Below are 15,494 nucleotides of genomic sequence, written 5' to 3'. Positions count from 1 at the left end.
CAGCCTACAAAAATCCCCCAAAGATTCATGTCCATCCCACATGCAAAATACATTCATCCCATTCCAAGGTTCCTAAAAGTCTCAACCCATTATAGTATCAACTCAAGTCCAAAATATTATCTGTAGTTTTATCAGCTCAAAACTCCCAAATCTCATCATCTAAATAATCTAAATTAACTATGTATGGGTGGGACTCTGGATATGATCCATTTTGGGAAAAATTCCTTTCCATTTGTGGACCTGTGAACCTAGAAAGCAAATTATTTGCTCCCAAATACAATGGTGGGTCAGGCATGGGATGACAGTTATAGACATTCCCATTTAAAAAGGGGAAATTAAAGAAAAAAAAAAAAGGAATCACCAAACCCAGGCAATTTAACAACCCAATGGGCAAACTTCAGTAGATTTCAAGACCTGGAAATAATTCTCTGTGGTTTGGATCTCCTTTTTCAGAAAGGATAACATGTGTTTGCAGATGAGTAGTTATGAGTCTGTAGAATTTTGGGAAGCCTAGCAGCCTGCTTTCATTTCATCCTTTCTCCCATTCAGTACAAGCTGGTAGTGTTTCTGCTGGTATGACATTTTCGAAACCCATGTGTGACTCCTGTGTATGTCTTTAGGATTCACTCTATTAGACAAGAGGCTCCTCTACAAATCTTTCCTGGATAATCCTATCCCTATTCCTGGCTTCTGCTGAGATGTCTAAGGGGATCTGTGAGTCACCTGTCTAGTCTCTTCATAGAGTCCGTTGTGTGATTGAGTACTCTGAACTTTGGCTCTTTCTGAGATACCAGAAAACAGGTTGTCCAGCCACACTCTTGGTTTCCTCTCCAGGACACACTTTCCTGACAGTGAGTCTCCTAATTTTAGCATCTTTTGCAATCTGGTTAGGCTGAGAATTTCCCAAATCGTCAAGTCCTGGTTCCTTTTTACTTAACAGTTCTTCCCTCAGTCTCTTTTCTCTCACATTTTACTCTAAGCAGCATGAAGAAACCAGACTGAATCTTCAACACCTTGCTTGGAAATCTTCTGAGCTAAATATCCAAGTTTATCTTTTATAAGCTCTGCTTGCCACGTAACTGTAGGACACAAGTCAGCTAAGATTCGGCTACTGCATGACAGGATTCCCTCTCCTTAAGTTTCCAGTTACATGTGACTCGTTTCCTGAGCCCTCACCATTATTGTCTCTATTTCCATTATTGGTCTGTTTATGATGATTTCTCTAAGATGATAAAAGTTTCCTATACAGTGTTCTCACTTCCTCCTGAGCGCTCGCTGGTTCACAGGTTCTGGGGATTAGGACGTGAATACATTTGGGGAACCATTATTCAGCCTACCACACAGCTATTATGTTTATTAGTCAATCATTAAACCTTTATTGATTGCTTCTCATTTTCTCAGAACTATGTCGTGTACTACAAGGGCTACAGGGTAGCATAGCTAGGCTGACCAAACATACTGGTTTGTCTGGATAGTTCAGTTTGTACTCTGTCCCCTTTTTCCCTTTCAGAAGTATCCTTGTTTAGATGATACATTTTCTGGTCACTTTAACTATAGATCTTAATGCTCAGCCTTAAGGAATCTACAATCTCAGGGAGACAAAAGAAACAGATGAAAAAATCATCAAGCAGTAAATGCTAAATGTTTTGACATTTAAGCTAACCACCCAACAATACACAGGACAGCCCCCAACAACTATCCGCCAGACATTTTACCATCTGGAATTTTAGGGTTATTTGGAGGCTTTTGAGATTTCATATTCACAGTGTGGTCCCTGGACAAGCAACATCAGGACCGCCTTATTAGAAATGCAAATTCTCAGGCCCCATCCCAGACCCACTGAATCGGAAGATCTGGGGGTGGAACTCCACAATCTGTTTTAACAAGCCCCAGAACCATGTCATCTGTTACACACACACGCACGCACATGCATTTTTAGTGGCATCTCAGGGACACAGACACCACAATCAGTGCTGTAAATACTGCTCTGTCCAGAGAGTTGCTTGTCTTTCCCCATCCTTTGTTTTCTCGTCTTCTAGGAGTGGCAACACATGGGCTGAGATGATATTGTCAAATGTTAGTTTGGTGGGAATAATTCTTTGGTTCAAATGATCTATTTTCAAATAAGTTCTTCTCAAAGTCCCATATTTTATTTTTCATCTCTCTTCTTGGCTTTTGGCAGGAGCTAAGAAAAAGCCTGGAACAAAGTATAAATCTGCAAAGGAAACAAAAGGATTGTTCCAGTGATGAGTATGACTCTATCGAAGAAGACGTACTCTCTGAGCCCGAAGCTGAGGACCAGGTGCTGATGGGCCACCCCAGAGATGACCCCCCTCTTTCCAGTGGGGACTCAGTGCAGAAGGATGTTCCCAAGGACCAGGAGACAGAAGGACGCCCTCCCCAGGGCCCAGACACTCTTGTGGTGCTGGAATTTAACCCCGTTTCCAAAAGTGAGCTCTGTCTTTTGTGACATTTCTTTGCCTTTGGTGTCTCTGGATCTAATAGTAGGACTTATACCTCCAGCAGTACTTTGAATTCAGCTTTATGTAGACCATCTCATAGGCCAGGAGGTATATCAGTCAGGTCTCTGTTGATTGCAAGAGGCAAAGGCTTCCAAATGAACCTGAAATTCCAGATGGTAAATGTCTGGCAGATAATTGTTGGGGGCTGTCCTGTGTACTGTTGGATGTTTAGCAGCATCTACTTGCCAACTGGCTAATGCAGAGTAGCTTAAACAAAAGGGACTATTTATTGGCCTGGATAACTGAAAAGTCCAGAGCTGTAGCAGGACTCATTTACCTTCCTTCCCTTCCCTCCCCTTCCCTCTTCTTCCTTCCCCTTCTCTTCCCTTCTCTCCCCTTTTCTCTCCTTCTCTCTCTTCTCCTTCCCTTCTTCCTCTCATCCCTGCTTTCCTTTGTGTGGATTCCATTCTTAGGTAGGCTTTCCAAGAGATCGGATGGGCTTTGCAACTCCATCAGAAAGTGAATTTTTCTTTCCTAAAAGCTCCATCAAAAGTCCCAGGCCTGGCTGTCAACCCACAATGGGTCACATGTTATCTCTGAACTAATCACCATGGCTCTGATTGGCCAGGTCCAGTCAATCAGACTAAGAGGTGTGGTTATCACTACCCAACCACATGGACTGACAGTGCATTACAGGTAGTTTCCAAAGGAAAATCAAGGTGACTCTGGAGCAGGAGCAAGGATGCTGGGCAGGCAGAAACAGCAGCTGTCCACTGGAGGAGGTTTTTCAGAAAAGATCCTACAAAGGCTGGCTGGTTAGCTCAGTTGGTTAAAGCACAGCCTTGTAGGTTCAGATCCCCATATCGGCCAGCTGCCAAAAAAAAGAGAGAGAGAGAGAAAGTACAGTGAGCAACCCAATTGGTGGGGACAGGGAGGAGAGAGGAGGAGGTAGGGAGAGGCCTAATGGCAAGAGCCCTTATCCCCGGACTCAGGCTGGCTTCACCTCTGTCTGCTCCTCTCTTTCTATCCCAAGTGCATCCTCAAAGCTGGCTATGCCAGCTAAGAGAAGACCATAGTTTCTGAACCAGAGCGAACCTAAGGAAAGGGAAATGAGGGATTGTTTGAAATCAGGCAGTGTGTTAGTTGCTAGGACTGCCATAACAAGGTACCACAAACTGGGTGGCTTAAGCAACAGAAATTTATTGTCTCCTAGTTCTGGAGGGTGGATGTCTAAGATCAAGGGTGAGTTTCTTCTGAGGCCTCTTTCCTTGGCTTATAGGTGGCCCTCTTCTCCCCATGTCCTGTCATGGTCTTCTCTCTGTGTATGTCTGTGTCCTAGTCTCTTCTTATAGGATACCAGTCAGATTGGATTAGGGCCCACCCTAATGACCTTATTTTAACTTAATTACCTCTTTATAGACCCTGTTAAATACAATCACTTCCTGTGGGTTAGGACTCAAAATATAAATTTGGGGGGGAGGGTGGTGGGACACAATTCAGTCCATAACAGGCAGCCCTGGGAAAATACACACCCAGCGGCTGACGTCTCCATAGAAGACAACATTTGCCCGTCAGACGTGCTCTCGCCATGTTCTCTCCAGCACCAAACCCCTGCTCGGGCAGTTCCCTCTGCCTAGATTACACATGCTCTTTCCTCTCCGCTCTGAACCCTGAACCCTGAATGCTGGCTCCCTGCTTTTCCCTCATGACTCCACTCAGAGATTGCTTCCTGCACAAAGCCTTCCGGTGCTCCCCCCACAGCCAGATAGGTCAGGCCTCCTCTGTGCTCCCACAGTGTCCTCAGGACACTGGTCTCACTGACCCGAGCTGTCTTTCTCCCCATGGCCTGTGACGCTCTGCTGGACACAAGCCAGCGTCCCCAGCTTGCAGCCCACACCTGGCGCATTGCAGCTGCTCAGGAAGCCTCTGTCAAGTAAATGAAGGTGTCCACCCTCCTGCTAGAGCATCACGCAGGAAGGGCGATGTTTGATCCTTCTGTGCGAGACCCACTGGGACTGCACTGCTGCAGGGGATTTTCTCCCAGAGGCATCATGGGCAGGAGGGGGCTCCGAGGAAGCTGACCAAGCCCCTGACCTAGAAATGGGGGGCATTACAGTGATTTCCAGGTCTGAAGGCCCAGGCCACACAAAGACTATTGACTCCAGGCACAGTTCAGGAGTGATACTTGGGCATAAAGTGAGCAGAGAAAACTTGAATTTCTCACCATTTTACATTTTTTAACAATTGGATTGCTTGGCAGACCCCATGTTGACTGCAGTGACATCTGCCATGGGCAGGGGCTGTCCAGGCTTTGAATGTACACAGGGGCTGTGGTGCGTTCTGTCCACTGTCACTGCCCCTGTCCCTTTCATCTGTGGCCTCTGGAGGCTTCTTCAGCCCCAGCAGGAGACAGGATTCTGCAGAGAGGAGCAGGCGAGAGGCTAAGGGGCCTGCTGTATGGTCTCCTAGTCTCCAGCATGGGACTGGAGTTTCTAACAAATGTTGCACATTTACTCAAGAACAGCTGGCAATAGCCTGAAAAGATGTGTATGGCTCTGGGCTGTTCATTCATTCATTCTTGGGCACATATCACGCCCCAAGCACTGTACTAGGACGAGACAAGCCCAGTCCCTTTTCCTAAGGCACTCACATTCTAGCAGAGAAATCAGACAATAAGCACATAAATGCACATATCATAATAATTGCCAACACTTACTGAGTTTTTATTAACATGTGCCAAATGCTATTCCAAAGGCCTTACCTAGAGACCCTCATTTAATCCTCACCACAACCCCAAGGAAAATACTACCATTGTACCTATTTTTCAGATGGGTAAACTGAGGCATGGAGCGGTCAAGTAACTTGCCCAAGTTCACAGTTAGGAAGGGGAAGAGCTGGGATCAAAATTTCAGCAGTATGAGACCAGAGCCTGAGCTCTAACCACTAGCCTGACTAAAGAAACCAGGTAAAGTTACAAAGTAATAGCTGGGTATTGGGGAGCCAGGAAGTAACCCACTCATTTTCCCTCCAAACTTGTTATAAACAAAGAGAGGCAGGCCTCAGACTCTGATAGAAGAAGAGCCAGTTATCACCTTTACACCCAATGACAGCAGGAATGGAGGCCATTCAGTGTTGTTGCTCTGACAGGGATAGGCCCCCACCCTGATGCTGGCCAAGCTGGACTGCTGCTGGCATGGGCGTCAGCTGGTGGAGGGGGCCATGCCTTCTGGGCTGGAAGGAGGAAGAGAGGAGTTGGGCTGAGCCTTGTGGCTCCCTGCCCCCGTGTCTCCAATCCGACTCGTCCTCCTGCAAATAAAGGGCCACGAGTGAACAGCACAGGGAAGGGCAGAAGTCATTTCTTCAGTAACTGGAAAGGAGAGGGCCAAGTTCATGGGTCAGGTTGGGAATTGAGAGAGGAGGAGGGACTGGTACCTGATAGTCCTAAAAGCTGTGAAGAGTATAAAACAGAGGCTGGTGGGGGGTGGGAGTTGGGGCCACTTTAGCCAGAGTATTCAGGGAAGCCTTCTCAGAGGAGGTGATGTTTAAGCTGAGACAGGAATGGGACAACCGAGCCATAGGCACAGCCATAGGCACAGGGAGCAGCAAGCACACAGGGCCTGAAGAGAAAGAGCTTGTTTTGCCAAGGACAGGAAAAGGGCCAGCATGGCTGGAGCCAAGTGAGCAAGGAGAGAGGGGTACGAGATGAGCTCAGTGGTGGTTCTGAGCCACTTTCCATGAAGACCCCATGGCTCTAGGGTTGCACCAGGAGTCTGCATACTTAGGTACCCTGGAACATATCCTTATATAGACTTTTGATGGCCAAAGCAAACCTCCCGGCCAGTTTCTGGAGAACCGTCTAATGGAGAGGAGGGGGCAAGTAGCTGGGGAATAAAATAGTTGAGGGCTGGGCTTGGAGACAGACAGGCCTGACCAGATCCTGTTCACATCACTTCCTAGCTCTTTGCGCTTGGACCAGTGAACCTCAGAGCCTTCCCATGTAATGGGACGTATCAGTTTTCTGTCACTGCTGTAACAAATTACCACAAACTTGGTGGCGTAAGACAACACAGATTTCTTATCTTACAGTTCAGTAGGTCAGTAGTCCAACATGAGTCTCACTGGGCTAAAATCAGTGTCAGCGTGGTACAAGGGACCACTCAGCTCCTGGCTCAGGCTCCCCAAAATTGACACTGAACTCAGAAGTCCGGCTGCCTGCCCCCAGACAAAAGGAAACCACTCAAAAATCAGATGTTGGCAAAAATGGAAGTCAGCTTTTATTCAGGAATACTGGTGACCTGAGGAGAGATGTTGGGCTAACCCATCTCTCTGGTAAACCTGAAGGAGAGTGGCCAGACTGAAGCCATCTCAAAGCCTCAGGTTTACTGAGGGGGCTTTAAAGAGGGGGATGAGGAAATGGAACATGGGAAGAGAAAAGCAGGAGGGAGGGGCATGAGGAGCAGTGAAAGGTTCATGGAAGGTCTCAGGTACAAGGTCTCTCTGAGGCCTCGTCTGGTTTTGTTCTCATCTTTGCTGTTATCTCAGGTTCTGGGTAGTACGTGCAAGTCTGCAACTTCAGGCTGGCTGGAAAACAACTTTACATTCATGTAAATAATGTCATCTTGCCCCATAACCAAGATTCAAAATATCAGATAACCATGGGAAAAGAGGGAACTCAGAGAAATGCATGCCAACAAAAACACTATCTTTTAAAAATATTTTAGAACCCGTGTGGTTTTAGGTCCCAGGCTTTAGTCCTGTTCACTCCAATAAGCAGGCCTGTGTTCCTTCTGGAGGCTCTCAGGAAAATTCTGTTTTCTTGCTTTTTCCAGCTTCCAGAAGCCACCCACATTCCTTGGCTCATGGCCCCTTCCTCAAAGGAAGCCAGCCTTCAAAGCCAGCAAGTTTGCATCTCTCTGTGCTTTGCTTCTGCAGTCACATCTCCCTCTGACCCTCCTCTCCTGCCTCCCTCCACCACTTCCACTTGTGTGTGTGTGTGTGTGTGTGTGTGTGTGTGTGTGTGTGTGTGTGTGTGTGAGCATGTGTGTGTTACTGTGGTAACATATATATGGATTAGTCTGTTTTCTGTTGCTTGTAAGAGACTACGTGCAACTGGGAAATGTATAAAGAAATAGAATTTATTTCTTACAGTTTTGGAGGCTGGGAAGTCCATGGTCCAGGGGACACATCTGGTGAGGTCCTTCCTCTGGGTGGGAACACTATATGGCGTCCCGTGGCAATGCAGGGTATCACAGGGCAAAAGAATGGCCTGAGCAAGAGAGAGCTAATCTTCTCACTTGTCCTCCTTATAAAGCCATCAGAACCACAACCATCACTCCATCACTCCATGAGTGGATCAATCCATTCACAAAGGCACAGCCCTCACAATCTAATCACCGCTTAAAGGCTCTGCCTTTTACATACCATAATCAGATTTCCCACACTTTTAACACCATTACAATGGGGGTCAAGCTTCAATGAGTTTTGGGGGGACATTCAATCCACAGCATACATTTAACATAAAATTTACCATTTTAACCATTTTTCATGGTACAATTCATTGTCATTAAGAACATTCATATTGTTACATAATCATTACTACTGTCCATCTCCAGAAGTCTTTCATCATCCCAATTTGAAACTTTGTCCCTCTTCCACTTTTAAGGACCCTTGTTTTTACATTGGGTCCACCCGAATAATCCAAGATAATCTCCCTATTTTAAGGTTAGCTGACTAGCAGTGTTAATTCCCCTTTGCCTTGTAATTTAACATATTCACAGGGCTGAGGATTAGGGCTTTAACATCCTTGGGGATCACTGTTCTGCCTACCTTATAGGAGTGTCTACCCCCAGGATAGCTGGGGGAGCAGATGAGGCCAAGTGTGCCCAGGACATACCCCAGAGCCTGGGCACTCAGGAGGCTGAACTGAATCATGGCTGTCACTCTATGCATCATATTCTCAGCCCTTGGGAAGTCCAGGGTCATCTGCCCCTCTCCATTCTCTGTCTTGTCCCATTGACCTGTGATTGACATAGTTCTCTGTCACACACTGGGCTGCCCTTGGGCCCTGGGTATCCAGCCAACCAGGGAGCAACTACTTCAGAAAATGGTGGAGAAATGTCTGTCTGTGACAGAGTCAAGAGGAGATGGCAGAAAGGGTAGTGAGAGTTGGTCAGACCCTACACAGGTCCCCACACCTACCTTGAGCTCCCAAGAATCACAGGGGGCCCTTGGTTCTGGGACTCCCCTTCCTGTGGGCCACCACAGGCCCCAGGATCTCCTCTGCTGGGACTCCCCTCCCATTGCACTTTAGCAGGCACTTCCCAGGTGTTCTTCCTTCCCAGGCCAGGAGGTCCCCAAGTGCAGGCACCAGAGGGCTCTCCCTGCCTGAAGGCTCTCTGTTCCATTTCCCCACCTGCCTCGCTGCCAGCGGGGCTGCTTTTCCACCTGGTCATCTTGAATGCATCCTTCCTGTGCTTGTAAACCTTTGCTGGCTCCAACACCCTGGAGCTAACTTTGCCAAACTCTAGCCATTTGTCACCCTTCTTCACAGGTTTTTGCCATATTCACAAACCACCTGTACTATGTTTTTTTCTTTTATTTTTATTTTTTTTCCACTTGTACTATTTTTAACTGGTATTTAAACCAGTCACCTTCCTTCCTTCCTTCTATTCTCTCTCTCTTTCTCCTCCTCCCCCTGCTTTCTCCTTCTTTCTCCCTTTCTCTTTCTTTTCTTTCATAATTCTAGGATTGTTCTAAGCAGTAATATTCATGAAATCAAGGATTTGAAATGCTAGATACATATTTTTTCTATTCATATTGAGATATATAATTGCTTTAAAAACATTTGCCTCCCCTTCCCAATAAATAAATAACTTAGACCATCAGATGAGGTAAAAAACGAAACAAAACAAACCGTTTGCCCGGCAAATGGAGGCAAATTGCCAGCATCTGGAGGCATCCCCTGTGCTGCCAGGGTGCAGGTGCCCCACTGACCTGAGGAGGAAGTTAGGCTCTAGAGCCTGGCCTGCAGGCCCTTACCCTACGGCTCTGCTCCCCGGCCCATCACTAGCCCTCACCTCCACACCTGCCACCTCAAGCCCTCGCCGCCTTCACACACACACATGCTGCCCATGTCTGGAATGCCCCCATCCTGGTGCCCCTGGCAACTCCTTAGTCATCTATAAGGACCCTCTTCACCGTCACCTCCCCACACACCTGCCAACCACACCATCAGGGCACATGCTTCTCCATGGGGACCAGGCCCTTCTGTGCAAGCCCTGCTCTCTTATCTGCTCAGCCGGCCTTTTCCTCAACTCGGCTGTGAGCTCCCAGAGGGCAGTGAGTGTGCTTTGCTGTACTCCTTCCTCTCCAAGTTGTCCTTTGTGGCACCATTACTAATGTACCATGCTGTACCCCACTGATAGTGAGGCTTGTCTCTGTTTAGAAATGTTCTCCCCTACCCCCCCCCAGCAACTGGCCAGTACAGGGATCAAACCCTGGACCTTGATGTTATCAGCATCACACTGTAACCAACTGAGCTGACCAGCCAGCTCCAGAAATGTTAAAATTTGAAAACCTTTGTGTGTCCCAGAATATTTCATTTATTTACCAAAATGTGGTGCTGGGCACACAGCACTGTCAGCAATCCCAAGCTAGCAAGGGAGCTGGCACAGGGTAATTCAATAAATATTTGTGAAGTAAATAAGTGAATGAATAATAAACAAATGCTTGAACAAATGCCCCAATTCTGCTTGCTCTCAGTGTCTGACAGGTAAACACTTGTTTTCCTACAGGTAATAAAAGGGAAAGGAATTTGTCGGCTAAACGGAAGGACAATGCTGAGGTCTTTATTCCCAGCAAACCTGAGCCAAACCTGAATCCCCAGCCACCTGCTGTGCTCCCCAACCAGGAGAGGGCATGCTCAAGTAAGAGTTCCGGGGGCCCCTGAGCACAGGAGTGGTCTGGGGCTCAGTCACTCTCATGGGGTGCCATGATGGGAGGTCTCACTTCATTATGCTCCTCACTGAGGGCTGAGCTGACCGATAGCAAATGTATTAGTCAGGGTTCTCCAGAGAAACAGAACCAATATATATGTATATATAGAGAAAGAGATTATTATAGGGAATTGGCTCATGCACTTATGGAGGCCGGCAAGCCCAATCTGCAGGGTGGGTCAGTAGACTGGAGACCCAGGAGGAGCCAACGTGCCACTTCAAAGGCCATCTTACAGGAAGAGTCTATGTTGCTGATGAAGTGTGATGGGGAATTCTCTTTCCAGGGAAGCGTCCATCTTTCTGTTCTAAAGGCTTTCAATTGATTGGGTGAGGCCCACTCACTTTGTGGAAGACAGTCTGCTTTGCTCTACTGATTAATATGTTAATCTCATGTAAAATGCCCTTTAGAAACACCCAGGATAATGTTTGACCAAATATCTGGGTTCTTCAGTCAAGTCAACACATAAAATTAGCCATCAGAGCTACTTTCTGATTCTACAACCAAACTGTAGTTATAACTGAAATTTCTTTTATTTTTGTTTTTACTTTTAATTTGCTTACTTTATATGGATAATAATACATGCAGATGGCACAAAATTCTAAAGGTGCAAAAGAGTTTATGGTGAAGAGTCTGTTTCTCTTCCAATGAAATGAAAGGTTATGTTTATTGAGCATTTGCTATGAGCCAGCCACCATTGCAGGGTTTTTACTTCTGTCATCTTGTATAATACTTATGATAACCTTTTAAGGTAGGTTTCGTGATTGTGCCCATTTCACAGATGAGGAACCAAGGCAAGGTGCAGGTGATTCACACAGCTGGAAAGCGGCAGCTGAGACTTTGCAGCAGGGGCTGCTGTGACTTGGTTTAGATCAGGTGGAACATGGCCTGTCAGGAGCCAGTGGATGTGAGGTGACCAGGGAAGAGGGCAGGTTGTGAGGATAGAGAGGGTGGAGGCTCGGTCTCTGAGTGTTACCGGTGGATGGATTCTGGACAGTCACTAGGCTTGCTGAGGAGGCAGTTGTAGGAATAAGACTAGTTGTGATTTTTTATCCTGAACAACCTAGGGTGAGAAACTGGGCATTGAGGAGCCTGCAGTGATGGGGCGGGGGAGCTGGGACCTGACAGTGATGTGGGGCACTGGCTTATCACGTGGCTCGGGTAAGTTTTGAGTCTGCACCACAAGCAGAGGAGACTCAGGCAAGCCAGGTCCCCAGAGCTGTAATCTGTGTGTGGACAAGCCGCATAGTGCTGAGACCTCTGTAGTAGTTCTCTGATCTTCATCCTGCAGCCAAAGAGAGCCTGCATCCCACTACAAGGAGCCAGAATCCGCTGGGGCAGAGTTAGCATCAAACCATTTCCTAGAGACTTCTTGGAGAAACCCAGAGCCTGGAAAGAAACCTGTCTGGGGCCCAAGGAAATTGGAGGTGGGAAGCAACCACTGCTGGCCCATTAAGTTCTCTGAGCTGATAGGATCACAGAGGTGTCACATTGTAAATAGACAATGGAGGAATGATCTGTGGGGGTCAAGAGCAAGATACAAAATGTTAGATGTCAGAAAAATCTGGCGAATTTTGGCTCTTATCAGCTTTAGTCAGGTGAGGAGCTGGGGAGAGAGAGGAGAAGGAGCCCTGGGATAAGAGAAAGGCCAGGTCTGCTCTCAGAGCTCAACAGCAGGTGAGGGCTGTGGGTGGCCATCCCATGTGGTGGTGTTTCTTCTACACCCCCGGATCACCCTGCTGACTGCTGCTCAAGTCAATAGGCCTCCAAAAAAAATTAAAGTGGCTTTACAGAAGTTCCTCCAAAACAAGTTGTTAAAAAAAATGAAACCCAGGGTAGAGCCGCTGGGCATGAAAACTCCAGAGCCCCTGGTAGGGTAGGAGTGGCACACTGTTGGTCATGCACACTTCCCAGACACCTTCCTGAGTTAACTTGGACTCCTCTCTTTCATGTATGTGCCACAATCAGTATTTTTTTCATATCCATGTAATAAAATTAAGAGCCGACACTTACAAAGCACTGAATTGGCTCCCAGGCTGTGTTAAGCACTGCATATGTAATCTTGCATTTGATCATCCAAACAACACCATGCAGTAGGTACTGCCATTATCAACACAATTGCACAGAGGAAACCAAGGCACAGAGAGGCTAGGGAATCTGTTCAAGGTCACACAGCCAGTAAGTGGTGAAGCCAGTATGTGAGAACCTGGGCTGCAGAATCTCTGCCCTAAACTACACCGTACAGCCCTCATGTGCTAACTGTCATTTTCTTAACACATACCCACTTCAGCCTAGTCCTAAGCAATAACATGCCTGAAAATCATAGGCTTGAGTCACTTGGTATGTTTGTTCTAATGTGCATTAATATAAATATATTACTATCAATATTTTTTTAAAGTTAAACCATGTAGCAACTAAAATCATCTTGTATCCTGTATAATTTTCCTAGGGTTGCCATAACAAAGTCCCACAATCTGAGTGGCTTAATCAACAGAAATGTATTGTCTCACAGTTCCTGAGGCTAGAATCCAAGATCAAGGTGTTGGCAGGGCCTCCTCCGGAGGCACTGGGGAAGGATCTGTTCCAGGCCTCACACTAGCTTGGCTGTGGCAGCTTAAGTGCAGTCTTTACATGGCATTCTCCCTGTGTGGTTGTCTGTCTTCATGTTCAAATTTGCCTTTTTTACAAAGATACCAGTTCTATTGGATTAAGGCCCTAATGATGTCATCTTAATTCAATCATCTGCAAAGACACTATTTCTAAATAATGTCATATTCACAGGTACTAGGGGTTAGGACTTCAACACCCTTTTACGAGACATGATTCAACCCATAACACAGATCTTTATGTATAACACATTAAGAGCTAGAGCTTAACTAACTAACTTATAATCTGACTTTCTCCAAAAAGTTCTGACATGGTCTAACAAATGACATATAGCGTGTAGTGCATGACTTTAAAAACTATGGGAGGAAATGAGGTGAAGAGAAAACAAGAGTAGGAAAATAAGAAGCCGGGGTGAACAAACAAATACCTACAGTGATCACAGAGTGGCTCTGAGTGTCTTGGCCACCATGGCAGAGAAGCATGCATTCATATAAAAATTGTGTGTCACTGGGCCCATCTGATAAAAATGGTGTTTCTTCCTGGTATTTGTTTCTTAGAGCAATTCGTTCCCTCATACTCTTAAAGAGGATACTGTTTGAGGTGGTAGAATCCTCATTTTGAACAGGTTTGGAGCTCAGGTTTTATCTGTTCAATATACATGGCTCCTACATAAGCCAAACTTGAAGAAGGAGTTCTGTGGCTAAGAGGAAAGTTGAAAACCCCAGCACTGTCACTACCCTCACATTGAAATGGGATTACAGTGGGACCACATCTCACCCAGGTGTTTGGCTCTAAAAACAGCAAAAAGCACAGGGGGCCAGAGCTACCCTTAGAAATCCCTCAAATTGATGATAACATGAGCTTATATGGCTATATACAGATGACCCCATACAGGTATATCATCTCTCAGTAATCCCAAGAGAGTCAGTCTCTCCATCAGTGTGGGAAAAAAGTCATAGCTTCTTGGTTGAGCCCCAGATAAAGCAGTTGGTTTTGTTTAGGGTCTGGGTTATAGGAAAAATGTGTTTTTAAGCACTGGCATCATGCTGTGGGCACTGGAATGTTGACACCACAGAGGCATTCTACTTCCTGAGATTCTACCTCCTGAGAGGACAGTAGAATCACAAACCAGCTCGCCCTCCTCCAGGCAAAACCTGGCACATAGACTGCCTACCTGCTATTCTTTTGGGGGCTTTGGGGGGGTGGGCAGTGACAGTGGCTGGCTAGTATGGGATTCTAAACCCTTTTACCTTGGTATTGTAACACCATGCTGCTCTAACCAATACTTGCTTTACTTTGTGTATGGAAGGGGGGCTGTATTTTTTGGTGCATACAAAATTAGACTTTTTATATCTTCCTGGTGAATTGAACCTTTTATCATTATGTGTTGTCTGTCTTTTGCTCTAATAATGCTTTTTGCCTTAAAGTCTACTTTGTCTAATACAGAGCTATTCCAGCTTTCTTTTGGTAAGTGTTTACTTGTATCTTTTTTCATTCTTTTGCTTTCAGACTTTCTGCATTTTTATATTAAGGTTTATCTCTTGTAAGCAGCATGTAATTGGTTTTTATTTTTATCCTCTAACAATCCATGTGTTTTAATGGGAGCATTTAGTCCATTTACATTTAATGTAATTGCTAGTATATGTGAATTTAAATCTACTCTCTTATTGTTGGCTTTTTATTTGTTCCACCTGTTTTATGTTCCTCTTTCTCTCCTTTCTTGCCCTTTTTTAAACTGATTGTTTTGTATTATTCCTCTTTTTTCCTCTCTATTAGTTTGTTAGTTATGCATTCTTTAATTATTCTTTTAGTCATTACCAGACATTACAACATGCATTCTTGACTTATCAGAGTCTACTTTAAATTAGAAAGCTTACCACTTCCCATTCAGTGAAAGAGCCTTACAACTTTGTTACTCCATTTACTTCCCTACCAACTTAAATGCTATTCCCATGAATTTTAATTCTCTCTAGGTTTTAAACCCCACTAGGCATTAATATTATTATTATTTTATACAGTGAATAGTAATTTAGATTTTCCCTTTTTGTTAACCTTTCTACACCCTTCACTCCTGGCTATTTCCAGGCTACCCTCACTCTCAAACTGTAGCCCCTGAGTCTGTCGAAAGCTCTGTCCCACTTCTCAACCTTGGGGCAGCTCTTATGGGAATCAGCAGAATCTTGAGGGGAAAGTCTTTACAGATGTTTGGTTCATCCCTGGGTTTCTTTCTCCTGTCTGCTCTTGGTCCTGTACTTCTTCACATCCTTGTTCACTCTCCATGCCCTCAAACAGATTTCTTTTTTTCAAAAAGAGTTTTATACTGTTTGTTGCAGGTTTTCTAGTTGCACTCCAGGAGGGGTTGGTCCATATTAGCTAGTCCACCATTCCAGAAGAATAACCTATTGCCTGTACCCTTTAAAGAGTCATTTCTCC

The 15,494-nt window shown here is 45.6% G+C and overlaps 1 protein-coding gene across 1 annotated transcript in view; it reads left to right on the top strand.

The window, feature by feature from the left end:
• The window catches only part of KATNIP (katanin interacting protein), a 180,719-nt gene that overhangs the window by 91,897 nt on the left and 73,328 nt on the right, over positions 1 to 15,494 (top strand). Inside the window, exons 7-8 of the mRNA XM_063100158.1 lie at positions 2,183 to 2,450; positions 10,256 to 10,387. Coding sequence (XP_062956228.1) covers positions 2,183 to 2,450; positions 10,256 to 10,387 — 400 coding nt within the window. The remainder of the gene's footprint in view (positions 1 to 2,182; positions 2,451 to 10,255; positions 10,388 to 15,494) is intronic.

The sequence above is a fragment of the Cynocephalus volans genome, chromosome 6 (assembly GCF_027409185.1).
Source record: "Cynocephalus volans isolate mCynVol1 chromosome 6, mCynVol1.pri, whole genome shotgun sequence".
In the NCBI taxonomy this organism is placed as follows: Eukaryota; Metazoa; Chordata; class Mammalia; order Dermoptera; family Cynocephalidae; genus Cynocephalus; species Cynocephalus volans.
Note: the sequence above shows the minus strand (reverse complement) of the source record. Positions and strands in the feature narration are given on the sequence as shown.